This window comes from Myotis yumanensis, unplaced genomic scaffold (genome assembly GCF_028538775.1).
Source record: "Myotis yumanensis isolate MYYU_CA2020_CCGP unplaced genomic scaffold, mMyoYum1.0.hap1 SCAF_2, whole genome shotgun sequence".
Lineage (NCBI taxonomy): Eukaryota > Metazoa > Chordata > Mammalia > Chiroptera > Vespertilionidae > Myotis > Myotis yumanensis.
The window spans coordinates 21,250,054-21,277,696 of NW_027223753.1; the positions used below are offsets into that span (position 1 = coordinate 21,250,054).

Genomic DNA, 27,643 nt, shown 5'->3' on the forward strand with positions numbered 1-27,643 from the left:
TCAGCTGTGACTGTTCTAACAGAACCTGCCCAGCAGCCGAGGTGGACGGGAAAACAGGCAGAAAACGCAGTGATGAGTGTCTGAAGATGGAAATGCGGGGCAGAGAGGGAGCAGAGAGGAGAGGTACCAGCACAGCCTGGGCGGTGGAGGGTCCCAGAAGGCTTTCTAGAGGAAATAGCCTGTAATCTGGGGCCCGAGGAATAAGTTGTAGTTAACCAGTGAGCTGGGGAGGGCAGAGGGCTCCAGGGGGAGGAGGCAGCCTGCTGGGAGGTGAAGGAAGCGAGAAGGGAATGGGACACTGGGGAACGCTCAGGCCGGCCAGCAGGGGCAGAGTGTAAGGCAGAACAGCCAGGGAGGCCAAAGAGGTCAGCAGGGGCTGGATATGTAAGGACGAAGGAATCCAGACCCTGTGTGCAGGGACGTAGGGAGCCATGGGAGGTTCTGAGGGGATCGGATTTATATTCTACATTTTAGAAATATCAGAGTGACTACTGAGAATGGAATGTGGGCAGAGGTGGGGGAACCTTGAGGAAACTCTCCCAGCAGCTGAAGGGGGCCTGGGCCACGGCAGGAAAGGGGCTGGGGACACTCTTTCCCCACCTGGTGGAATCCTAACCAGCTTCAAAGTGCAGACTGACTGTTGCCTCTGTCAGGTAGCCCTTCCCGACATTTGCTGTCCCCGACCCAGGTCATATGTGCCTGGAGCGTGGGGGCTGCGCAGGGCCTGGCTTGTAACTGTCAACGGAGTGTCCACCTGGCTGACCTTGACCTCTCCCTGCTCCTCCATGCGCCGGACCCTCCATCTGTTCCCCCTCCCCCAACCTTTCTTTTCTTCTTTTCTTTCTTTTTTCTTTCTCTTTCATTTTTAAAAGAATAAATTTATTGTTTTCAATATAAAAGCAACCGAACAATATTACAAAGAATGTGGAAATCAGAGAAACAATGACACAAAGTCAGATGGGCTCCAGCCGCCTCCCCCGGCACGCCCAGCCTCCCTCTGGGCGAGGCTCCTGCTGCTGGCTTTTTCTGGCGCAGGTCTTTATTTTTGCCTCTTTGTAATCATAGTGTCCGGACAGTTTTGGGTCCTGTTCCCTCCCATTTGCTTTGTGGCCGCGGGGTCTGGTCAGTTCTCATTTTTTAATGTCTGTGGGGTGGGCTGGGGGTGGGGGTGGGACATAAGTTGCTTAACCGCACCCCCCTGCCCTGCAGTGGGCAAGGCTAGCTGCATTCTGCCCTGGGCTGCCTGTCCCCTTTGTGTCTGTTTGTCTAGGCCTCAACCTACCTGGGCAGCAGGGCCTGGCACCTGGTGTACCCCTTCCGCAGTGCCCCACCCTAAGTCCCCCCTTGTGCAGGTTGCCAGGCAGGCCTCAGAGGCCTCCTTCCTAGGATAGGGTGATAGACAGACCTGGTTTTCAATCCAGGCTGGGCTCTGTGACCTCAGACAAGTTGCTTAACCTCTCTGGACCGCAGTTTCCTTCTAATGGGTCTATTACAACAGTGAAATAATGGCTGTGAAATGCCCCGACACAGTTCCTGGCCTATTGTAAGTGCTCAAGACACGGTAGTCGATATTATTATCCTTTTTTAAGCTACAAAGAGTTTCTGAGACCACCGTGGGCTGGATGCGGGGATGGCAGAGGTGAATGAGCACCAGCCCTCCCTGGCTCGAAGGGCTCGTAACCTGGCGGGGAAGTCGCCCAGGGAGGCAGATACCACACCAGGGTCTGACTGTCCCTGCGGTGCTGGGAGGCATCCGCACGCCATCACTTGCTAGCTCTGTGACTTTGGGCAAGTTGGTCAACTTCTCTGAGCTGCTGTTTCCTCTTTTGTCAACTGTCCATTTCACAGGGTCACTGGGAAGATTCAGTGACATGATGCATATGACACAGTCAGCACAGTGCCTGGCACATCATAGGGGTTGAAATGAATGGTAGCTGCCATTTTATCATTGTTATTGTTATTCTCATATACAAGGTGCTGTTGGGAACACAGAGGAAGTGACTGACTGGGGGTTCAGGGAAAGCTCCGTAGAAGAGGGAACACTTGAGCTGGGTCTTGAAGGATGAGTAGAAGTTCACCAAGTGGGAAAGGACACTCTAGGTAAGCAGCCTGTGATTCCAGGTTGAAATCTGTCAATGAGGGATTTGTTCTCTGGGGGATTAAGCCCTTGTGTTCATCCCAGCTCCCTGAGCATCCCTCACTGCGTCCCTCTGGGCCTGCACCGAGGGCCGTATGCATGCGCCCACTTGAACAGCCTCCTCCTATGACTCTGTGTCCTGGTGGCTGTGGGTTCCCGCTCGTGGGAGTTGCTGTGTCCCCCTCTGTCCATGTTTGGGGCTACAGGTCTGTGTCTGTCGTGTGTGTCTGACTTTGGTGCTGTCTGTCTGCATGTTCCTGTGGCCATGTGTGTCCATGTTGCTATCCAGGGAACCTGCCAGGCCACACCATGGGTGGCAGCCTACACATACTTCCTTGGCCTCCAGCTCAACCAAATAGCCAGGCCTCCGTGCTCACTCTCCTGCCTGGCCCAGGTTTGACCTCTGCCTGTCACCTCCATTCCCAAGGGGTGTTCTCTCCCTGCCTCCACTTCTGGCCTCTCCAGTCCTGTCTACACTCAGCAGTCAGAGGGGTCTTTCTAAACCACAGATTCTGTCCCATCACCCACTGCTTCAAGTCCAGACTCCAGGCCTAGGATTCAGGAATCGACCCTCTGGGTCTGGCCCCGGCTGATGGCTCCAGCCTCGTGTCCTGTCTCCCAGTCCACACCAGAACGTGTTAGCCCCTCACATGCCATGTGGCTGCTCACCTCTGGGCCTTTGCTCAGGCTGCTCCTTCTGCCAGGCGCGCTCCCCACTCCTTTGCCTGGCTAGCTCCCACTCATCCTTTAAGACCCAAAGCCAGCATCACTGCCCCTGGGAAGTCCTCCCTGATCCTTTCTTTCCATCCTGGGTCAGGCCCCTGGTTCTGGGCTGCTCTTCCCTTGCTCGGGGGGCAGAAGCGAGTGACTTGCCCAAGATCACACAGTTGGTGAGTTGAGCCAAGAATTGAACCTGGGTGCACTGGGCTCCAAGCAAAGCAGGCTGTTCCATGGCCAGGTGAGGTGAGTGTAGCTAGGACTTGCGGAAGGAAGTGAGAATTCTGAGGATGTGGCTGGCGATGGATCTGAACTGGGAAGAGGGGGGAAGTGTTGTAGATCAATGTATGTATGTGGCAAGAGCATATGGGCAGCTGGGGAGGCCCTCCTGGAGTTGGGAATGGCTAGAGGAGGTGTCCATCGAGGGAAAGACCAAGCCCGGCTTAGGCCTGCTGAGTCTGAGAGGCTGGGAGACAGCCAGAGGGATGTGTCAGGGAGGCAGCCGGCAAGTTGGGTCTGGAGCTCTAGGAAGAGGCCAGGGCTGCAGGCGGAGACTTGGGGGTTGGTTGGCATTTAAGGTCCTAGAGTAGGTGGGCCACCCAGGTACTGAGGTCAGTGGGAGAGAAGCATCACCTGCGCTACCCTAAGCAGCCCAGGGGGTGGGGGTTGCTGTGAAAGAGACTGAGATGAGGGAGCCAGGGGTCACGCACACAGATCTTCCCAAAGGACCCGGTGGCAGGGACGCCAGGTAGGACTGGAGGATGGCCTGTCAGTGTTGACTACGTGCCTCAGTGGCATGTAGTAGGTTTCTTAGGCAAAAGTTCTTTTTCTCAAGAACCTGGGTCACTTGTCTGCTTCCTCCACTCAGCTTGGGGCTCCTGGGGGGCAGCGCTCTTCTGTTTGCCTCCGGTTCCCCAGCACTGGCTCCCCGTTTGGCCCGTAAGGTGCATTCAGGATGAATGGATGTACTGATGGACGGACGGGTGGGTGGATGGGCAGCTGCCATCAGGATGCTGTTTTCAGAGGCAGCCCTGGAAGGTGTTTCATTCATCCACCCATCCAACTCTTCCCCCTTTTAGGGCAAAAACCCCCAAATGATAGCCGCACTGCAAGAATCAGTGCTATATGTCCCAGGATGCAGCACAGAGTCCAGGCTTCTGTCTGGGGCTTGAAGCCCAGTCCACGTGTCCTTCCCCACCACCAGCTTGTCTCCTCTGCCTGTTCTGCCATGGACACTCAGCCCCACCCAGTCTGCTCTGCCTCTGTCCCCTCTGCCCCCAGCGCTGTCCCCAGGCTTCTCCCTCTGACCCCTTAGGCTCATTGCCCCCCTGGCCCAGAACACTTCCTGATGCCTTCTCACCACCAGCATCCATCCCAACACCTTAGCGTGGCATTCAAGGCCCTGCCAACTGGCCTGTGGCTCTCACCCCCCCCCCCCCCCCCACCCACACTCTCCAGCTCTCTCTCTGATGCCAGTGGGTAGCTGCTCACTGTCCCAAACCTGCCTTGGACTGCCATACCTCTGCTCAAGCTGGTGCCTCTGCCAGGAATGCCCTCTGCCTCGTCCACCTGTCCTAAACACACATCTGTCCATTCTCTCCTGCTTAAAGCCCTCCCTCACAACAAGGTCTGAGGGGCTTAGCCCAGCCCTGGCCACCTTTCCCCCTCCCCCTTGCCAGCCCTCTCCCCCCTTGTCATGCAGGTCCCGGGGTTGCACAGGTGGACACCCACCTGCCCGGCCTGCTGGGGGACTCACATTAGATGCTCTGGGTGCACACCTAGCGATGTGTCTGACATTCAGTAGGAACTCGCACGTGTTCCCCCGCCCCACCTCAGCCAGGCTTCCCTGCATCTGACACACAGTAGAGATACACCAGGACCAAGGTCATCCACCAAATCAATTATTTCAGACCAGCCAGAGAAGGATGCAGACATTAGGCAGAGGCTGTGCAGCTCAGATTAAAGACGCAGGGCAGAGCCTTCCCCTCTCTGGGCCTGCTTCCCCGTCTAAGGTGAGGGGTGGTCCCTGTCTGGCGGGGGGCCTGGTAAATGGCCGAGAAGATGTTCTGTGGCAGCTATGGGACCCTAAGCAAGCCACCCTCTTCCACATCCTTTCTGAACTCAGCATTGGATTGACGAGGAGGAGAGGACAGCTTCCCCCAGAACTGCCTGAGGAACAGCTGGGTGCATCGGACAGAGTCCTGGGCCAGGGGTGTTTCACCCCGTTTTACAGACGAGGAAAACTGATGCCCAGAGAGCCGATGCCCACCATTGCAGCCCAGCGCCCCTTCCCGTTTCCCCATCCACGTGGCCTGGAGCAAAGTGCTTCTCTCCTGGTGCCCTGGCTTCTTCCTCTAGGAAATGGGGGTGGACACTCTTCCCTGCTCCCCGGGGCTCTGATGAGAATGCCAGTGGGTACAGAAGAGCTTGGTAAACTGTCAGCAGCGCTAGATAGTCGTGTGGGTTTGTCTTTAAAATAATTCCGATGATCATGCCTTCATTTATTCATTCTATCATGCAACTCACTTTATTAATATAACCTCTGGGCCGGAACAGCTAAGGGACTGATGAGCTGGACCTCAGACTCAGGCAGTTTAGAGTGGGAGTCTGAGCTCTCTGCTTTCTTGCTGTGTGACCTTGACCAAGTCATTCCACCTTTTTGAACTTCAGTTTCCTCCATGGTAAAATGTGGGGGATGAGAGCACCTGCTTTTCAGAGTCAGTGTGCCTGGCCCAAGGTAGGCACGTGGTAAGGGCAGCCTCCTGTTATTATTGTTTTGAGGTCTTTCTGAGAAAGAACCCCCAGGCACCTGGAGCATTCTGGGAGAACTCCAGGCAGGAAGTGCTGCTTGTATGAGGCTGCGAGGGATGGGTATGGGGAAGGGCAGCTTGGCGTCTGCAGGTGGTGGGAGCAGGAGAGCTGTTAGGCAGGGGCTGCCCTGGCCACCCCAGGGGAAGATTCTGATGCCCAGGCTGGCCAGGCTCACACCCAAACCACCCGAGGCTGGAAGTGAGAGGCCAGGATTTTTGCATACAGGTATTGACTTACTGGCATGTGGCTATTTGCTCAACTGAGACTGGGGTTTACAAAGCAAATTACAAGAGGAACCAACTTGTGCAAATCTGATTTCTAGTCTTGACTCTGACACCCTAGCCCTGTGGTCTTGAGCAGCTCTCTTCCCTTCTCTCCAGGCCTCAGTTTCCTCACCTGTAATTTGGGGTTATAATACCTTCTGTGCCTTCTTATGTAAGGATCACAAGAGATAACTCGCATAAAACATCTTTCTTAAAGGGTTGAGATTAGATTTAACCTTTTTGAGGGTTTTCTCCTGAAACCCTCTGTCCGCAACTCCAGTAGGGGCTTCTCAGGCTTGTAAGGACCAGGAAAAGAGGTTGAAGACACTTCCTTTTGGCCTTGCCTATCAAAATAAGTTCATTTAAGCAATGAGATCAGTTAGGTATTTAGTTAGTAATTTCTGTTAAATAAGAGAAATGGGGTAGGAAGTAAGACAATGGAACCCCTCTGCCCAGCATGGTCCCCGTACGGCACTTCTCACTCCAGGGCCACAGGAAGACTGTTAGCTTTGAAGGCCCATCCCGAATACTTCCCTGGTTGAAAAGGCCCTCTGACCGCACAGGCCTGCCATGGGACTGGGAGGCCAGGGCCACCAGACAGACAGTCACTTCTACTGAGGAGCCCCAGGGCGCGAGCCTCAGGCCCCCTCCGCCCCCTCCTGTGCACAGCGACCTGACACATTCTCCTGGTAAAGGGTTGCCCATGGCCATGCTTGTATCTTAAAGGTCACTTTCCAGAGGTACAGTTTCTTGGGTCAAAGTCCAATAACCATTTGGGTCCTTGTAAGTCGTCCCGCCAAGTTGCCTCTCAGAAAGACGTACCTGCTGACTCAGGTTGCCCTGTGTTGTGATGGGGGCGTCTGCATTAGAGGGGCCATGGGTCATAGGAGCAGGGATGAGGGATGGCCCGTTGCCTCTGCTGTGGCCATTGACACAGTTGCCCAGGACTCCTGGTTGCCTTTGAAGCGGGGGTGGGGGGGTGGGGGGGGTGGTGGTAGTGCAGAATCCACGGGTCCATGGGGTTGGCTCTGCGGTTCCTTCTGGGGTGGGGATTGGTCTGCAGTTTCAGGAGGGGCTGGCAGCACTGTGGTCTGGATGTGACCTTTGTGTCCACTGAGGGAGCCGCTGAATTCGACTCTTGAGCCTGAGGTGCCCTTCCCTGGCCCTGGTAGGAGGCCTGCCCCGCTGCGGGGTGAGGGTCGCACGCACTGGCTCCGACTTGAGGTCGCCCCCAGCTGGTGGGGAGGGCCCTCTTCCCCGTAACAGTCGCTCTCTCCCCGCAGGATGGCCGAGCCTCGATTCAACAACCCCTACTTCTGGCCCCCTCCTCCCACCATGCCCAGCCAGGTAAGAGGAGCGCCCCCCTGCGGCCACCCTCCCCTCTTACTGCTTTGGCTGTGGGGCGAGGGGCGAGGGGCTTGCGGGTGTACTGACGGCCAGTGACCGGGCCGGGCGCTGGCCAAGCCCTTTCAGTCCCTCTCCTGTCCCGCAGCTGGACAACCTGGTCCTGATTAACAAGATCAAGGAGCAGCTGATGGCGGAGAAGATCCGGCCGCCTCACCTGCCGCCCACGTCGGCCTCGTCGCAGCAGCCGCTGCTCGTGCCGCCGGCGCCCGCCGAGAGCAGCCAGGCGGTCATGTCGCTGCCCAAGCTGCAGCAGGTGCCCGGGCTGCACCCGCAGTCCGTGCCGCAGCCCGACGTGGCGCTGCACGCGCGGCCCGCCACCAGCACGGTCACAGGTACCGCGGGGGCGGGGGCGGGGCGGGGCCTGGGCGGAGACCTGCCTGGTGGGGGCGGGGCGGGGCCGGGGCGGAGACCTGCCTGGTGGGGGCGGGGCCGGGGCGGAGACCTGCCTGGTGGGGGCGGGGCGAGGGGCGGAGACCTGCCTGGTGGGGGCGTGGCGAGGGGCGGAGACCTGCCTGGCGGGGGCGGGGCGAGGGGCGGAGACCTGCCTGGTGGGGGCGTGGCGAGGGTGGCCCGGCCAGGTGAGGGCAGAATGGGTACAGCTACCAGATTTCCTCTGACCCTGCTGGGAGGACCTACCCCACTAAATCAACAGGACGAGGGCCCACCAGGGGCTCATGAGGGAAGCAAGGTCAGTTTCATGAATTTAGGAATCCAGAGAGGAACCCTGACGAGACCTGGGGCAGGTTGGAGGGGCGGGCGGTGGGGGATGGAGATTTCCTGGGAGGAGCCTATATGCAAGGAAAGATTGGCAGTTAACTAGGGAATGGAGCAGCCAGAGGGAACAGCATGTGCAAAGCGAGCATATGTAGAAAGCAGGAGTAGGACAGTCTGGGTGGGGAGCGCCAGAAGATGATGGTGATGATGATCTCACTATGGCAGCTAATTCCAGCTGAGCACCGGTGTATGTTCACTGGTGCTCACTTTACCACTCCCAGCAGTCCTGTGAGGTGGGCACTGTTAGTATTAGGTTGAACACTGGACTGTTTTTGACTTACAAAAACCAGCAGTTTTGTGCATTCATTTTGATGTCCCCATTCGACAGATGAGGAAACTGAGGCCCAGTTTCACAGTCAGGAGGAAGAGTCAGAGGCAGGCAGGGAGGTTCCAGAGCCCATGTGCTAATCCTTGTGCTCGTCCTGGTTCTGCTGAGGCTAGAGAGGAAGGGGCAGCAGATTGTGAGGGGCCTGAGGGCCATGCTATGCAGTGGGGAGCCTCAGGCAGTGGGGAGCCATGGAAGGATTTTAAGTAGGAGAGGGAAGTGCTCCGATTTGGGTTAGAAAGCTGGGTCTGGCTGCAGTGGAAACTGGCTTGGTGGGAGATAAGCATGGAGATGGAGAGGTATGCAGGAGAGGATGGTGGGGCCCTGGCAAGGCTGTGGGGACTGAGAGAAGAGGACAGGTCTGAGTTATGTTGAGAAGAATAGACAGGGCTGGTTGCTAGACTGGATGTAGGGGTGAGGAGTGGGAAGAGGGAGACTCCCGGGCACTGCTCATGAGATGGAACCACAGGAGGAGGGGGAGGGAGGTCATGAGCTCAGTCTTGGGTAGGGTGCCAGGGGGACATCCTGGTGCAGTGTCACAGGGCTGGGGGTGCCTGGCAGACAGGTTTTCTCTGGCGGCCACTGTGGCTGGGCCTTTGTTCTTCCCCTGGCTCACCCCTGCCACCAGCCAGGCACCCCTGCCTCTCTTCCCTTCTCCCTCCTCCTTCCAGAGCCACCCAAGAGTTATTGGGCCCCGTGAGCCTCCCCCAGGCCCCAGCCACACTCTGCACATTCTCCGTGATTATGATTTTATTAAATTTATTTTTTCATTATAAAAGTAATATTAAAAAAGTAATATAAGCATATTAAGGGAAATTTGGAAAACAGAAACTAAGGAAAAAAGCACTCAAAATCCCCTAGCTCCTTACCCAGCAGCTTAGAGAGCCTTTTGGTCTGTTTCCTCCCTTTTTCATCTTTTTGTTTGCTTTTTAATGTGCGTGTGTGTTTTGCTGAGCTTGTGGGAGGGCTGTACCCATGGTTTTAACTTGCTTTCCTACTTGCCATTCTATCATAAACATACAGGGTGTCCCTAAAAACTGTATACACACTTTAACAGCTGATCGCTCAACTGATGTTTCTTTCTTTTCAGATTTAACCTATTGGAATTAATAATCATTCAAAGTGTGTATACATTTTGGGGGGACACGTTAGTATTTAGTGCATTTTTTATTATAAAGATAATACATAGTCATAGAAAGTTTAGAAATTGACGATAAAAAGGAGAAAAAGTCCTAGTCCCATTATTGTTAGCATTTCATTGTTTTCTCTAGAATTTATTTTATTTTATCCTTTAATCACAGATGTAAAAAATGGAGGAATTCACCAGGTAAAAAAATTCAAGTAATATAAGTAAATAGACAAAGTATGAAGCTCTCCTTTTACCAATACATTCTTTCTCCCTGGAGAGCACCACAAGTTACACACAATTTAGTTTGGCGTGTCTCTTCTCACATGCATTCCTGTGCACTCACACACACATGTTGTCTCTGTGTAATTCATATGTAGTGCGGATGTGTGTTTTAAAATAGAGGGGCTCGTACTGTCTGCACACTTTGGCCTTCTCGCTGTGTCACTGGGTGACACCTGTCTTGTTGTCGGGGCTCCCCAATCCTCCACAATGAGGGTGGACGTATCTCTTCGTGCAATCCCTACTGAGGACAAACAGCTCGTGTCCAGTTTGTCCAACCACATTTTGTACAGAATTCCATGTATACAGCCTTTGTGTTCATGTGCAAATATTTCTTTAGGGCGATTTCTAGAAGTAGAATTGCTTGGTCAAAAGTTACGTACATGTAACATTTTAAGGGCTGTTGCCATGCAGTCCTTCATTAAAGGTGGTAAGTGCACACTCCAGCTGCATGTGTGCCTGCAACATGCTTGTGCTGGTGCTGGATATTCTCTTTCAGTGCGCAGAAAGATAAAAAAAAAAAGCGTAGTTTCACCACATGATACCATTTTCATCGTTTTGTCTACTTAATCTGTTATTGTAAATGTTTCTGGTCCCTTCATTTTATTTTTATTTTTTAAAATATATTTTATTGATTTTTTACATACAGGAAGGGAGAGAGATAGAGCATTAGAAACATCGATGAGAGAGAAACATCGATCAGCTGCCTCCTGCACATCTCCTACTGGGGATGTGCCCTCAACCCAAGTACATGCCCTTGACCGGAATCGAACCTGGCACCTTTCAGTCCGCAGGCCGACGCTCTATCCACTGAGCCAAACCGGTTTCAGCTTATTTTTATTTTTAAATATATTTTTATTGATTTCAGAGAGGAAGGGAGAGGGAGAGAGAGAGAAACATCAATGATGAGAGAGAATCGTTGATTGGCTGCCTCCTGCACACCCCCTACGGGGGACCGAGCCTGCAACCCGGGCATGTGCCCTGGACCAGAATCGAACCAGGGACCCTTCAGTCCGCAGGCCAACGCTCCATCCACTGAGCCAAACCAGCCAGGCTCTGGTCCCCTCATTTTAAAAAGAGTAACTTTTATTATAGAAGTAAAAATAAAAAGTTTATTGTCAAAGAGTCAGAAAGTATAGTTAAACCCCCAAAAAATATTTTTTAAATTACTTTTAATTCTACCATCCACATCACATTTTGGTATATTGCCTCTTACTTTTCCATAAAACAAATATAAACTTTTTAATGGACAGTAATGTTTAGTAGAGGAGATTGATCAAAATTCATCGAATCCTTCCTTCCCAATGTTACATATTTCAGTTGCCTGTAATTTTTACTATTATAACTAACACAGTCGTGAACATCTTTGTGTCTCAGTGTTTTTTCCTGTGGTTTGAATGATTCCCAAGTGCCTTTTATCTAACTCATTTTAGTTCTTAGGTATCTAAGGCATCTTGCACATACACAAGCTCATTTAGTTACCCCTGGACAGTAATTTACAAAGGGAAGGGGAGGCTCAAAAAGGCGAGTGACCTGCCAAAGTCACATAGCTGGGTGGCCAGGGCTGAGCTGGCCTCTGCAGCTGCCCCTCACCCCTGCCCCCACCCCCGTGTCTTCGCAGGTCTAGGGCTCTCCTCCCGGACCCCGGCTGTGAGCACATCAGAGTCCAGCGCGGGCACGGGCACCAGCACCCCGTCCACACCCACCACCACCAGCCAGAGCCGCCTCATCGCCTCGTCCCCCACCCTCATCTCAGGGATCACCAGCCCCCCCCCTCCTGGACTCCATCAAGACAATCCAGGGCCATGGCCTGCTGGGCCCCCCCAAGTCCGAGCGAGGCCGCAAAAAGATCAAGGCGGAGAACCCAGGGGGCCCGCCTGTCCTGGTAGTCCCCTACCCCATCCTGGCCTCGGGCGAGACTGCCAAGGAGGGCAAGACATACAGGTGGGGGTTTCGGCCGGAGGGGGTCCACGTGGGCTTGGGGCAGAGGCTCTGGCGGAGGGCTGTCCCCAGGAGCACAGCAATGGGGGCTGGAGAGAGGGACCCCAGGGGCTGAGGGGGGCTAAGTCCACTGCACCCACATCCTTTCAGAGGCAGTGAGTGTGGGGCACACAGCCTGGGTCATGGGAGTCTGTTTCCTCCTCCCTTCAACCTTGAACGTTAGGATCACTGCGGGGAGTTAAAAAAAAATGCCAAACCAGGGCCTCACTTCCAAAAATTCTAATTTAATTGGTTTCGGGGACCAGGTGTCAGTCTTTCTTGAAAGCTCCCGCAGTGATTCTAAGGTGCAGCCAGTTGAGCGCTCCCCCAGAACTGTGGGTGTGGCTCTGGACCTCTCCTCCCCGTGAGGGGTGAGCCTGCTGCCCAGGCTGCTGGAAAGGGGCCCCCAGGCGGAAGAGCTTTCTCCTCCAGATTGGAGGTTGTCCAGGCCCGAGCCTGCCTCCCACCTCTCCCAGGTGGGCCTGTGCCCCAGAGACTCCTCACAGGAAAGCTCAGTCCCAGGTGCACGGTCTCATGCAGAAGGTCTCCCCTGAGCAGTACAGGCAGGGGGAGCGGGCGTCTTCCCGGTGCGAACCTGCCTCTTGCCCCACAGGTGTAAGGTATGCCCGCTGACCTTCTTCACCAAGTCCGAGATGCAGATCCACTCCAAGTCGCACACAGAGGCCAAGCCCCACAAGTGCCCGCACTGCTCCAAGTCCTTTGCCAACGCCTCCTACCTGGCCCAGCACCTGCGCATCCACCTGGGCGTCAAGCCCTACCACTGCTCCTACTGTGATAAGTCCTTCCGACAGCTCTCCCACCTCCAGCAGCACACCAGGTGAGTGGCCTCTGCTGCTGCCCGCCTGCAGCCGTTTCAGCTCGGCACCTGTGCCCATGCGTGGACCTGGGGAGAGACCTTCTCTAGGTGCCCACTGCCTTCAGGGTCAAGACCAAATTCCTTTGCTTGGTATTCGAGGGGGGCCTTTTATGATATGGCCTACGTGGACCTCACTGGCATCAGCTCACACTCCTACGCCATCCTTCCCATCCTTTCTCATCTGCAGGTCTTTGCACATGCTGTGTCCTCCACCTGAAACACCCTCCCCTCCTTTACCCTGTTTCTCTGGCCCTGTCCTATCCATCTCTCAGTCCACTTCCTCCAGGAAGTCCTCCTGGGCCCCCCTGAGCTGGTTCCACAGGCCCTGGGCCTCCTCATCACAGCAGTGGGAGGCTGTCTTGTACTTACCTGGCTATTTGCCCATCATCCCCAATATTTTGGGAGTTCCTGAAGGCCAGGGTTTGGTCTCCATTTCCACCCCCCCCCCCCCCCCCCCGCCAGTGTGTGCCACAAGCATCTAAGCATTTGTTTAATATTTGTGAAATAACTAGAACTAGCTTTTATGGGGCCATTTAACAAATAATTACAGAACCTCTTCTATTAGCCAGATGTGATTCTAGGTGCTGGGAATATGACAATGAACAAAACAGACAAAAATCCCTGCCCTCATGTGCTTACCTTCCAGTCCAGTGTGTGAAAGGGAGATTCTAAGAGAAACATGCTTTAAGGAAAGAAATGTTTTTGCAGGGGAGGACAGACATCAAAGAGACTGGCTCACCAAATAAAAATACCATGGAAATTTGAAGAAACAAACTCAGGGTTTTCAAGATGGCAGTTCATCTCCTCCGAGGGGAGAAACACAACCCTTTTCTCCAGGGCGGTGAGACCTGTAACATGCTGTGTTCTCCAGTATCCGCCTTGCACCTCAGGGACAAAATTGTTTTTGCCGCGGAGTTTGTATCTCACAGAAAGCGCTCAAGGTTTTCTCTGTTTTGGGGAGGAATGCTAGACAGAGGGACCTGATGTCTGACTTGTTTTGTTGTCCTTAGGTGTTCATTTCTCTCCATTGCCAGGGTGCTCTATCAGGGTGCAGCAGGCTTTGTCTGTCTGTCGCTCAGACTTGGGGGCGTGATGTGTAGGTAGGATAACAAACACATGGCAGAACGGCCACAGGACATCCGCCTTTCCCGTTCTCATGCCCCCCTGCTGTAGATTTGGCCCCTAAGTTTGCTTCAGCAATTCTCTGGTTTTTGTCATCACTTTGATTTTTTTTTCAAGGTTTGGCCAGTTTTATGTACAGAGAACTGTATGTAATCAAGCCCTGCTGTTTGCATGGTTGTTAAAATTAGAGCATGTGATGCTAAGGTTTGAGAGTTGACTTCTGTCAGGAGACTGTGTGAAGTTACAAAGTTTTCTTATTATCTAAATCGGGAACCTAGAACCAGCCGCTTCACCCCTGTCAGGTTTGCCTCTATAACCTGGAACAGTAGGTACCATCTTTTTGGAGAATCCCCAAGTTGGTCACTTTTCTGGGCCGGCAGGAATGACTCTTTCTACAGCCTTCAGGACGCAGCTCCCTGGGGTCTGCCGCGGAGCAGGGCCAGTCTGGTTCCCGGGGGGGGAGGGGGGGGGGGAGAGGGGGGGCACTGGTGAAGTCCAGTCCTCGCTTCTGTCAGGCTTGTCATGCCCAATTAAATGACATTTGTCCTTAAACGTGACATTTCTGGCATGGTCATGGTTACAAATTTGATTTACCCAATTGAGTCCTATGAGGAAGGAGGACAGATTCTTATTGAACCTGCTTTCGGAGCCGGCGATGATCTCAGGAAGAGAAGGGTCTCAGTAACGGCACGTGGACTGCTTTCTAGTACTTGTTCTGAGTGTTGTCGACAAGGCCAATGACCTGTATGGTTTTCAATAGAACTATTATTTTTAAATTTCCCTGATCATTCATTGGTTTATATCTATGTTAAATTTTTATAGTGTTTCCCCTCCAGAATTCTGAAGGGTTAGTTGGAACAAGGCACCCTTTAAGGAATATTTTATTCTCATTTGTACAGATATGGCCTTCTAAATTAGGATTAGAGCGAAATCAAAGCAAAAGAGGGTTTTCTCACATGCCCGTTAGGAAATAACATTAACTAGAATTAAATCACTTCCATCCAATGCAGGGCCGTGTTCCTGTTCTGCTGATCTTGGGTAGTTAGTTCACTTTGCAAAGTCGTTTGCTTCTGGACTAAAGACTCGTGGACCCTGCCTTGGCCCCGGGCAGTGTCCAGTCACAGTGATGGCGTCAGCTTGGACGCCGGTGCCATTGTCCATTCCCTGAAGTACAAAGAGCCAAGTGTGGCTGGCACGGTCCTCTGCCCAGGCCGTCGTCTCTGGATGCTTCTTCCAGACTCAATTTCTGACCTGCAGTTTGAAGCAGGGGACTTCAGGCAAGTGTGAGGGGTAATCTGACCAGTGGACAAGACTAAGTCACTCTGGTCTGTTGGGTATAATAGGGAACAACATCAGAACGGAGGAGAATGGAGCCCTCTGTTAAGGTATAACCACGGTCCATTTTTCAGATTAAAAACACAGGCAGTAAGGCATGGACCCATCTTCAGGGCCTTCTAATTTATCTCATAAAGCACATGTTATGATTGGCACTAATTGATAAGTATAGTTAAAGCTAAAAAAAAAATCTGTGGATACTTATTGTGCAAGTCTCTGTACGTGGTTTTTTCCCTCCATCTTAAAAAACATAAATATATAAATATATTATGTAATTATATGGTGAATCTCTCTATATAAAAGCCTAAGCGACTGTTCAACCAGTAGCTATGACGTGCACTGACCACCAGGGGGCAGATGCTCAACGCACAGGAATGGAAACATGGAACAGACTGATGAATCTCAGAAGGAAGGGGGGAGGGGAGAGATTAACCAAAGATCTTATATGCATACTAGAGGCCCAGTGCATGGATTCGTGCACTGGTGGGGTCCCTTGGCCTGGCATGCGGGGATTGGGCCGAAACCGGCAGTCCGACATCACCTGAGGGGTCCCAGATTGTGAGAGGGCACAGGCCAGGCCGAGGGACCCCACCGGTGCACGAATCCGTGCACTGGGCCTCAGTATGTTTATATTATATGTAATTATAGGGCACACATAATTATGTTCTGTATGATTACATCTTATCTATGATTATATTACTATTATATTTATATACATTACATATAATTACAGATATTCATAAAGTTAACTCAGGGAGCTTGAGCTTCTCTTCATTTGCTTTGCCAACTTTCTCGTGCTAGGAACAGGCTAGCTCTCGCTCCAGTGTTCTGCTGATTAAAAATATGTAGAATGGCCTTAGCAAGTTTGGCTTAGTGGATAGAGCATTGGCCTGTGGACCAAAGGGTCCCAGGTTCGATTCTGGTCAAGGGCACATGCCTCGGTTGCAGACTCCTCCCAGGCCCAGGCCCTGGCTGGGGCTTGTGCAGGAGGCAACCAATCGATGTGGAAAAATATCCTCAGGTGAGGACTAAACAAACAAACAAACAAAAAAATATAGAGAGAATTTAAAAAATACCCAATTACTCGGATCACCCCTCTTTTTATAAAACGGAGGAGGAAATCTTTGGTGTCGCCCGGCAGCTTCTGGAAACTGCAGGAGCCTCTGCGGGTAAAGGACACCTCGGTCATTTTATTATTCTGAATTTAAGGAAGGCTACAGCACAGGTGGCAGCGCGGGCATGGTTTGGGCATCGGTCTAGTAGAAAATACACACAGTAGCAAGCAGTGATGATTATAAGAACCGAGTTTTTCCAGAAGTAGACATTTGTTAAAAAATATTACTTAAGCCTCAACAAAACAAGCAACAGGGAATTCACAGGCCTAAAGGAGACTATTTCATCAGAATGTTCCTTGACTGGGGGCGGGGTGGGGGGGTTGCTCTCTATTCCTGAGGGCACAATTTTTTTTTTTTTTTTTTAGTGATTTCAGTTCTCAATGGTGAAAAGCCAAACAAGCAACGTTTGTAACAACATTTAGGAACACATCATTAGTCATTAGGCAGCAGCACATATTAAACCCGCGTGTCAACCCAGTGACAAAGAGGTGGGGGTCCCAAATGCCCACAAGTCCCAGAATCCTTCAGACAGACACACACAAAGCCACCCGATTCCAGGTGACCGAGGGGGAGGCTCTAGAACCTGAGGCCTTGAATCTGGGGCAGGGGGTTTGGACTCAACCATCAGGGCATAGAACCAAACCCATCTCCCCAATGTCACTGCCAATAATGAAGGGAATAAGAAAAAGATGTTCATGTCCAGAACGGAACCAGCCCTGGCCAGTTAGAAACGGGTTGAGCAAGACTCACCCCGGCTGTTGAGAACGCTGTGCTGGGAGCATGAGGTGGCGCCGGTGACACTGGAGCATCTTGGCGGGGCCTCCAGCTGTCAGACAAGCACAAGGGAAAGGAAAGCAGGTGACTTGAAAATGTTGCCGAAGTCCAGGCGTCCGGAGGTTCAGCTCAGGAAGCAGTAATACCACATGCATTTTAAGAGAAAATAAGCAGGATTTTGTAGCGAGTCTGCTCGTGGTAGGAAAACAGCAGTGGTCTCGTGCAGTCAGCCTATCTACACATCTGCAGATACGCGATGCAAAAGTCAGGGAGAACAATGCTTCGTAGGTACAGGGAGGGCTCCGAGTGTTATTTTGGGGGGACACATGCTAGACAGAGTGATTCTAGGTTCGTGTGGTTGTTTATTCGGACTGCAGAGTGGTTTTGCCTCTTCTCCTCCTGGCTGTGTGACGCGTTGTCCGTGTGTAGTGATGACAGGGGCGGGCGCCATTCGTTCTCCATTCTGCTGAGAGTAACGGTAATAAAATCATCACCACTACAGGGTGGGCACAGGTAGGCTTACAGTTGTGAGTACACGAGCACAGAGTTGGTTCTTGTATTATCGTGTATTAATTACTGTGTTATTTTCCATGCGAAAATACACACAGAAGCAAGCACTGATCGTTATTAAGAATCTGAGTGTTTTCAGAAGTAGACATTTGTTTAAAAATACGACTGGAGACGGCAACACAACAAGCAACAGGAAATCCACAGGCCCCGTAACCTGCGTGTGCCCACCTCTGCTCCCGGTCAGAACGCCCCCGTGGGCCCGGCTCTGTGTCGCTGTGTACACACAAGGTGTCCATCAAGCCCTCAGCCAATGCGAACTGGGGTTTCGTCGTAAGACACAACAAATCTGAAAAATGCCACGGGGAGGGAAGGTTAACTAGCTTCCAAGCAATGAACGAAGGCTGCCATTGTCCAGTTACAAAGCACAACATGACTGAAGCCATTCCTTATGACGGGCTTCATTTCCTGGGAGAGAAATGACAACTAATGAATCCTTAAGCTTATTTAAACATGGGATAAATTCCCCATTTGTCGTGTTTCATAAACTGTTTATCTTAAATAGAAATGAATGTATTAAAAACTAACACTGCACAAATGTCCTGTGAACACCTTTAAGGAAGCCATTTGCTCCCTCCAGTCTTCATGATGCGGACTGTCACCCCTGCTGTGGGGACGAGGAAATGGGCCGAGGGAGGCAGTCCCTTGTCTGAGGTCACACTCCTGGGAGGAGGGAGGAGGGAGAGTTGGGGCCCGGGGCTGGGGCTGGGGTGGAAGGGCAGGTGAGGGGCACCCGTTCCGGCTCAGCTTCCCTGTGATCCACACGCCTGGGGTCGGTGGTGAGCTCTCCGTCTCCACAGGCGAGGGAGCCGGTGGCGGGTGCTCCCCTAGGGGGAAGGTGCCCCACAAGGGAGGGACCTGACGCTGCAGTTGAAGGTCTGGTCCTGACTTGAAACTCCGGGACTGAAGAGCTTTGGGGCCAGTATCCATGAGAAGGGGCAGGCCGGTCCTTCTTTCTTCCGAAGTGGCTCCCCGAAGAGAGAGGGACCACACACAGGGACTGACCCGTGGTCGGAGGCAGGTTCTGGCCCAAAGGAACTCCCTCCGAAACCCAGGAGGCTGGTGGATGTGGAAACTTCGTAAGAGGAAGGATGTGGTGGGGGGGGATCATCTGGGTCAGGTGTTAAAGGGCCCGTAGCCCTCCCTAGTGAGAGAGGGGAAGGGTGTTCCTGGCAGGGGGAATAGCATGAGCAAAGGCTCAGAGGCTTGCTGGAGGGGATGTCTGCACATGTGCTGGGGGAGGCTGATAAGATGCCCCTCTGGGGAGAGCAGTGGCAGAGGGGGAGGCTTCAGGAACTGAGGCCTTGAATCTGGGGCAGGGGGTTTGGACTCCGTCCTGGGAAGAGAAGAGACAGTGGAGGATGCCAAGCAGGGATGCGACAAGGTCAGAGGCATGTGCCGCCGCTGCTCTGTGACCATCAGAAGGGGAGAGGCAGAGGCTGGGAGGCCAGGCAGGAGGCCAGGCAGCTGGGGCCTTTGGGGAGAAGGCTACAGGGGGAGTTTTCTTGTCAAGAGGTCTTGGCTGGGTCACTAAGGAAAGACCTAAAGTCCCCAGAGGACCATGGATGAGTCAGTCAACAAACACGTGTGACATACCCCTGAGGAATGAGTGGATGTTGATTACAGCGAGCATATTACTGTTGTCACTGACTTCAGAGAAAACTCAACTTTCCTTCCTTCAGTTGATGACTGTGTGTTGAGTCCTCTCTGCCGGGCCCTGGGGTGATGGTGGTGAAGGAGGTTGAGGAGGCAGCCAAGAAATCAGCGCCTAGAAAGTGACAGCACGACTTCTGCTTGAGGGGTGGGCTGTGGGGGCCAGGCCTAGTCCGGGGGTCAGGGAAGGCTGCCTCAAACAAGGGGCCTTTATACTGAGAACAGGAGTGGGGGGTTAGCTGGGTATTAGCTGAGGGAACTGTTCCTGAAGGCGGGAACAGCCTGGATAAAGGACTGGAGGTAGGAGGCAACTTGTAATGCTAGCGGGGCCTGTGGGGCTGAGCCGCAGGAGGGGAGAGGCCTGACTGAGCAGTGGTGGGAGGTGGGGACTCTGGGGTGAGTATTGCGGGGTTTCAGTCAAAATCTGTGCGTATCCTGGGGCCCTTTAGCCCCCTCTGTCACTGGATCTCTTGCTGAATGAATCCCACAGCCCTGGGGAGAGCGCGGGTGGGAGGGAATGGACCGGATTCTGGCATCAGGCGGTCGGTCCAGATGACTCTTAAGGTCCTTCCATTGTAGAGACAGGGTGCAGGAGCCTGGGATGATGTCCCCAAAATGTGACACCCAGAAACGAGCAGGCAGAGTAGGGGTCCTCAGGGCCCGCCAGCCCAGCTCCACTTGGCCTCGCACCCGAGACCGGGCTGTCCCTGCCCTGCGGATCCCAGTCGGAGGGCAGCCTCCCGTGCTGAGGAGGCAGCGGGCGCAGGGCTGGCGGCAGAAGCATCGATGAGACGTGGTTCTCAGACCAGGACGTGGGGCGCTTGGGAGCAGGGAGCTGAGGCTGGACCCCACGGCAGCGGGCCTTGAGCGATGAAGGAATTTGGACTCATCGGTGTTGACAATGGGCGGTCTCCGTGTCATGGGCTTGTTGATGGCAGGGAGCGCCCCTGATTCAAGCCCAGCCAGCATGGGGCCTGGCCCAGGGCCTCAGTTCGCTTGATGAGTGGTGACGGGCAGAGCAAACCCAGTTGGCGAGGTGGCCCGGGCTTAGGGAAGGAGCCACCAGGAGGCTGGAGCTGCGTCCTCCCTGCACCTAATGCTCTTCTGTAAAGTAGGCAAATGAGGTTCAGACCCAGCCAGCGTTTCACTCCCCACCTGCTTGGCTCAGAGGTTTTGCCAGGACAGGTGATGAAAGGCAAGTCCAGGTGGCAGGAGGAGGCTTGAGTGGGGAGAGCGGGCAGGGCCCCCTCCACCCACCTCCCCTCGGTCCACCTGCGTCCCCCCTGGCTGTAGGGCGGGCACGTGCTGCCCACAGACTTCAACTGAAAATACGCCATCAGCCTCCAAGTTGCCTTTCAATGAGGCCCGCCCTGGTCCCCCGATTAAACCTGCACCCCTCCCTGCACTCGTGACCCCCTCGCCTCGTCCTCACAGCACGCATTGCCTCCCACATGTGACTTGTGTGTTGCTGCCTGTTTGCACAAGGCGGTGGTTTTTGTCTGTTTTGTTCACAGAGGTAGGTACCTGATGGAGTAACTGTTCGATGAATGAATAATAATACTGGGTTCACTGAGTGCTCACTGTGTGCCAGTACTTGAGGCCCAGCCCTTTTCATGTATTATCTACCTTCATAAGGCCCAGTGAGGGAGCGACTGTATTTTGCACCCATCTTGCAGATGAGAAAACCGAGGCTCAGTGATTTGCCCAAGGTCACCCAGCTAGTAAGAGGTGGAGCCAGGATGAGAACCCGGAATGAGGGGAACAGAGGGACTCACAGGAAGGATACAGAGGGGCTGAGCTTTAGGGCCACCCTGTCCTGCTTTCTCTCAGTAGTTGGAGTGACCGTGTAGCCATCATGGAAACGTGCCTGACATGGGGAGGGGTCGGAAACAGATATTGGGGCCAATCAAAGGGAGGCGTCTCCTTTTTCTGAGGAAAAGCAGCTGTGAGCCTGTGCTCTTTTCAGGGGTGGCCTGCAGGTGGGCTTTTTAGAAGACAGCGGCCAATGCAGTCCCAGCAAGCTCTCCATGATTAGCTGGAGGTCGGGGCAGGTCTCTGGGTGGGTGCCCCTGGAGGGTTGGGCTCAGCAGGGACTTGGGGAGCAGGAAGGCATTAATCATAGACTGGCAGTGGTTGGTCAGAGAAAGAGGGGGTGGCCTTTGAAGACCCCAGCTCTTGCCTGGGACTCGCTCTGGGGAGAGTTTGTGTGGTGGAGCCTGGGAGGCTTGGGAGCCAGAGGTCTGCGCGGGCCAGTGAAGGCTTAGGGGCCGGAGCTGGCCTGGGGGTATCTGTCGGACTCCACCTCATTGGGCTGCCCCTTGCAGAATCCACACAGGCGACAGACCCTACAAGTGCCCGCATCCTGGCTGCGAAAAGGCTTTCACTCAGCTCTCCAATCTCCAGGTGAGTGCCAACTGCCTCCTGCCCAACAGGTGCAGTTACCTGTAAAGGGAGCCTAAGCAGGGGGTGGGGCTGGGCGAGGCCTGCTGGCCCCTGACTCCCTCCTGTGCTCCCCACAGTCTCACCAGCGCCAGCACAACAAGGACAAGCCCTACAAGTGTCCCAACTGCTACCGGGCCTACTCGGACTCCGCCTCCCTGCAGATCCACCTGTCCGCGCACGCCATCAAGCACGCCAAGGCCTACTGCTGCAGCATGTGCGGGCGGGCCTACACCTCCGTGAGTGCCTGGGGTCCCCGGGGCCTCTTCCTCTCCCCGGCCTCCGCTTCCTCCTCCTCAGATCAGTTCTGACCGTTGCCATTTTCTAGACAAGAAAACAGGCCCAGGCGGGGCTCCTGGTGCCTCTTTAAGATCACAGTGAGTGGTGGAACCAGGGCTTGTTTCCCAGTTCTCTTTCAGGCAGCCCCAGGCCAAGCTCCCAGCTCCCTGGCGGCCTTTAGGGTTCAGAGGCATGATTCACCAGGCCCCAGAATACTCCAGGCCGCGGTGGGGGGACTTGGTACCCTGCTTTCTGGAGTCAGGGAGGGAGAAAGGCCTTCTTCCTCTGGGGAAGCTGCAACCCCCATCATGGCCACAAGGTGGCAGAGCGACTTTGCCTAGAGCCACCTCAGGTGTCAGGGAAGGTCTGGACAGTGCCGGAAGGCTCATTGCATCCAGCCCTCTGCCCTGGGTTTGAATTTCCCTAAACAAGGGCCTTTCAGAACTCAGAAGAGGGAGTCCAGGTGAGTCACTTGTGTGTGTGCTTCTGGCTGATCAAATATTCTGGGTAACAGACCCCCGTGTGTACCAGACAGACAGCTCAGAGCCTCAGTTTCCTGGGCTGTCAACAGAGGAGGGAGAGTTCTTAACTCACAGGCCGGCCACTGGCCCTCAGCCACCTCAGCTAACACACTTACTCAGTGTTTACTGAGCGCCTGTGCCAGCGCTTGGGAACCAGGATGAACCAGACAGATGTCGTCTGGGCTGCCAGGGAGGTTCGAGTCTGCTGCTGGAGACATTAAATAAGTGACCACACAGATAAGTATGTACTGACAAGTTGTGGTGATCGCTCCAAGCAGGGTTTCTCAGCCTCGGCCCATGTTGGCGTTTGGGCAGGTACCTTTCTGCTGGGGCGGGGCTGTCCTGTGCATTGTGGGATGCTTAGCAACATTCTTGGCCTCTGCCCACTGGCAACCCCCTCCCCAGTTGTGACAACCCAAGATGCCTCCAGACTTTGACAAATGTCCTGGGCGTGGGGGGCACAGTCGCTTCTGATTGAGGACCATTGCTAAGAAGGAAAGTATGTTTTGAAAGACAGCAGCAGGGAGGACAAAATGGAGCGGGGAAGGAGAGACAGGTCTGGGGAGGCTGTCTGAGGAAGGAACATTTAGCTGAAGCCTTGGAGGAGAATGAGCCAGGTGAGCAGGAGGAGGGGGAAGAACATTCTCTGCGGGGAACAGAAGATGCAAGCCCCCTGAGGCAGAACAAGCGAGGTGTGTTCCAGGAACTGGAAGAAAATGGGTCGCATGGGGCTGAGTGGCCTGTGCGGGAGTCTGGATGTTTTTCCAGGGGGAATGGGAAGCCATTGGGAAGGGCCAGCTAGGAGAGTATGAAAGGTCACACTGGCTGGAGGGGACGCAGGGACTATAGGCGGGTGGTCAGCAGTCTGTGGCAGATGCCAGCGGCTGCAGCATGCTGAGTGCCGAGCACCTGGCATTTCCCTTCCCTGGAGTCAGAGGGCAGAGGAGCGACTGACAGGACAGACCCTGCAGGGACCAGGGCCCTAGGGCATATGTGGGGAGCCCCGGAGACCTAGGAGCCCCAGTCCTCTGACCTTCAGTCAGTCCCAGTCCCAAGTTCTTGACCCTCCTCTACACCCCCACTCTTAGAGGAGGTGCCACCAGCATCCACAGCTGGGGTTCTTAGAGGGGATCTGTCTGAACTCTGGGGGGAATGAGGGGGTCAGCTCTCATCTGGCCTGAGGCCCCACCCTGAACTGGGCCTGACTGAACAAGAAAAATTAATAGATTGATTTTTAAACTACTGTAACACATGAAAGAAACATTGTAGAATAGTGAGTCCTCATGTTCCCATCAGCCCCCAGAACCCTCAGCCAATCCTGTTTCATCTAAAGGTTCACTTAGTGTCTCAACATAAGGACTCTTTAAACATACCTACAATACTTCTTAATACCACAAAATAATTCACTCGAAGTCCTTAACATCAAATACCAAGTAAGCATTCACATTTTCGTTTGTCCCATGAATGCCATCATTTTATTTACTTACAATTTTATTCATCAGTATCCAAATAAGATTTCTACATTGCACTGGGTCAGTATATCTTTTAATCTGTTGGCTCCCCTGACTCCTGCCTTTTTTTTTCTTTGCAATTTATTCATTGAAGAGTCATTTCCTAGTTTGGATTTCGCTGATTGCTTCCCTCTGATGTTGTGTGATAGCATGTGGCCACCACATTTGAGGGTTTTCTCTGCCGGATTCTGAGCAGATTGAGGTATGAGGCCAAGGAGTGGGAACCAGAGTGCCACCCTGCAGCCTGGTGTGAGGCCTGTGGGCCTGCAGGTGGGCCTGTGGTCACCTTGCCCACCCACTCTTGGGTGCCTCCAGTCAGATTCAGCAGAGCCTGTGGGGGACACTCAAGGAACGAGCTGAGCATGCCCAGTTTATGCTTCCAAACTCGCCAATCAAATCAGGCCCCACTTCTCCTCAAGGAAGGATCCAGTGTGGGGGTGCAGAGGCTGGGGCTCCCACCACCACCTGGAATGAAGTGCAAAGCCAGGGAAGGAATGGTTCCCTCAACACTTACTGCATGCTAAGAGCTTTATCCACATCACCCTAGCAACCCTTGGAGATTGTTCCTGCCCCATCCCTGCTTGCAGAGGAGGAAACTGAGGCTTGGAGGGGTGAGGTGACTTATCCAGAACGAGGCTAAAACCCAGGCCTGCGCTCCACCTTCACTGCGAGCACCAGCCAGCACACTTCGCTGCAGCTCGCTGGTAAATGGCAGCTGGCCTGGCCCTAGGCAGTGCCAGGTGGGCACTGCTGAGGGATGAGCTCTCCAGCCAACATGAGGGGGTCAGACTCTGGTCAGCGAGCCAGCCCCCAGGCCTGTGGATGCAGCACGCCTAGAACCTAGGCGGGATGCTGATCGGCTCCCCAGAGCTGCGGCTGCTCCCTGGCTGGCCCACTGCCAAGGAGCCCTCCAGTGGCCCCTTGTGGGAACTGCAGCCTCTTCTGCCTCCCCTGCCAGCTGTTGGTTTTATGCTCTGAATGTCATCCCTGCCCACAGGAGACCTACCTGATGAAGCACATGTCCAAACACACGGTGGTGGAGCACCTGGTGAGCCATCACTCGCCCCAGAGGACGGAGTCCCCCGGCATCCCGGTGCGAATTTCCCTCATCTGAGCCGACCCCAGGCGCCGCCCTGCCCACTGGCAGACACAGACCCGGGCAGCACCAGGCCCGACTCCCTCCAGGGCCCTCCAGGAACAGCCGAGCTCTCAATGACCTTCCTGACCTTCCAGAAAGCCTGGGCACAGAAGCCCTGCCCGGCCCAGCTCCGGGGTGGCCAGGCCAACCGCAAGATACTGGACTGTTTGGTGGCATCCAAAGACGATCTCAGAGCACTTTGAACCTCTCTCTGTTGGGTTTTCTTTTTCCCTCCACCCTTCACTTGCTTCACTGTTGTTGTTTTTTTTAAGTTTGTTTTGGAAATAACAAAAAAGATATTTATTGGCCAAGAAGTTGGTGCTGCTAAGACCGAGAATTTAAGAGTTGGACAGATGGACACAGAGAACCAGAGGGCAGCGTGGGACCGCCTCTTGCCATGGCCTTAGGTCTTGAGGGAAGGCTCAGGCCTGGGTTTCTGGACTGCAAAGGTGTGGGGGGGGGCTGGTGGGAGGGGCAGGAGGCAGCTGGAGTGAGCCCCTCACTCTGGGTGCCCAGCGTGGACCTCAAGCTGCACCCTGAGCATCACTGACCAGAGGGAGGCGGCAGCCACCAGAGCTGCCCAGACTTCAGGAGGCAAAACGAGAGGGGCCGGGGGATCGGAAGGACCAAAGGCTGCAGTGCTGGGCCGGGCTGGGTGCCAGCCCAGGGAAATGGGGCGGGGTGGGCTGGGTAAGACCTGGACCCCCAATGCCCTTAAGACCACCCCAGTCTACCTCGGTGCTGGCCAGGAAACCTATTGGCTACCTCTCCCACCATCCCAGACTGTGGGCAGGGGGGTGGGGAGGGAGTGGGTCTGGAGCTAGGACCCCCTCCATCATTTCCTCCAGATGGGACATTACCCAGGGAGGGGTTACTTGTCTTCCCTGCCATGGAGGGGGAACCCCCAGCACAGGCCCTCAGCCCCTCGGTAGGGGGGGGCTCCTCCGAAAGGAGGGTCCCAGGAGCTGCCCCTGCCCTCAGCCCCCACAGACACCCCGATCTGAAAGCCATGCGTGTCCGTGTATATAGGAACCATGTACAGAGACCGGAGAAGCCCCACTCCATCCCCCGGGAAAAAAAAAAAAAACTAGACAGAAACTCATCTATATATTCTGTATCTGGAGTTCCGTTTTGAATATTAACTGTGTTATTTTTATACACTTTTTAAGCCTTAACTCACCATTGATTTACCAGTTTAACGTCTCCTGGGGTTTCTTTTCCCACAGGGTTCTCTGCCCCCGCCCGCCCCCACCCCTTTGTTTGACTTGCGTCGTCTGATACTCAGTATTGTAGCTTTTGTCCGCATGTTACTACCCTGTAAATACGCTGTTCTACATACTGTTAACACCCTCTGCTTTTTCTATGGGACCTCCAGGCCACCTTATTTAGAACTAGTTACCTTATTAAAAAAGAGAAAACAGTCTGTTGGCCTCTCAGTCTGCATCTTGGTGGCAGGGAGGTGAGGGCAGGCGCCCCTCAACGCGTCAGGAAGGAGGTTGGCATTACATTTAAGAGAAGGGGTGGGGAGTAAAAAAAAATCCAATGTGGGGAAAAACACTAAAGGGGGCAAGACACAAAGGAATTCTAAACCCTCTGCTCTTTGTATTTCTCTGTTGTGAAGAATAAACATACCTGCACCCGGGTGGCGGTGGTGTGTGGCGTGCTATGTGCGAGGGTGGGGCTGGGGGGCACCTTTCCACTGCTCCTCTCCCCTCCCCCGCCCCCCCAGACTTGGAGGGAGATGGTGTTGATTACCTCACAACCCCCTAGGAAGTGGGCAGCAGGCCAAGAGAGGTATTTGGCCGAGGACCATGCTGCAATAGAGGGACCTAAATTCAGCCCCAGTTTATCTAGTTCTGAAGCCTTTTCAGACGCATGGAGTCCACCGGTGAGGTTCACTGCAGCTTCTCCCAACCCTCTTTGGGGGACCATCATAAGTGCCCAGATTTGTGGGAGCTATTCCAGTGACTGAGGGGATCAAGAAGTCCCGTTCAGCCCTGACCGGTTTAGCTCAGTGGATAGAGCGTCGGCCTGCGGACTGAAAGGTCTCAAGTTCGATTCCGGTCAAGGGCATGTACCTTGGTTGCGGGCACATCCCCAGTAGGGAGTGTGCAGGAGGCAGCTGATCGATGTTTCTCTCTCATCGATGTTTCTAACTCTCTATTCCTCTCCCTTCCTCTCTGTAAAAAAAATATATTAAAAAAAAAAGAAGTCCCCTTCACATAAGTTTGCCCCATGGAGGTCAGTGTTCTGATTGCCCAGGAGGGAAATGCAGGAATTAATTCCTCCAAAGTTTATCAAGGTAGGCCCTGTGCTAGGCATTATGGGGGAGACAGAAGTGACCTGGACGTGAGTCACCATGGAGCTCACTCCTCTGAGCCTTCATGGCCTCGTGAATGTGAGACATGGCTGCAGGGTGTAGAATGCCCAATGCAGATGAGGATTTATTGGCTGACATAACAACATGGACATCGGCAGGGTCAGCTCAGC

The 27,643-nt window shown here is 53.8% G+C and overlaps 1 protein-coding gene across 1 annotated transcript; it reads left to right on the forward strand.

Annotated features, from left to right (window-relative positions):
- Positions 1-1,382: 1,382 nt before the first annotated feature.
- ZNF362 (zinc finger protein 362) lies at positions 1,383-26,571 on the forward strand. The gene is given in 10 exon segments (XM_070404676.1): positions 1,383-1,543; positions 1,975-2,100; positions 7,212-7,275; positions 7,421-7,667; positions 11,464-11,609; positions 11,611-11,786; positions 12,436-12,660; positions 21,590-21,668; positions 21,785-21,943; positions 25,013-26,571. Coding segments are annotated over 9 exon segments (1,251 nt in total). The 5' UTR covers positions 1,383-1,543; positions 1,975-2,062; the 3' UTR covers positions 25,130-26,571.
- Positions 26,572-27,643: the final 1,072 nt, after the last annotated feature.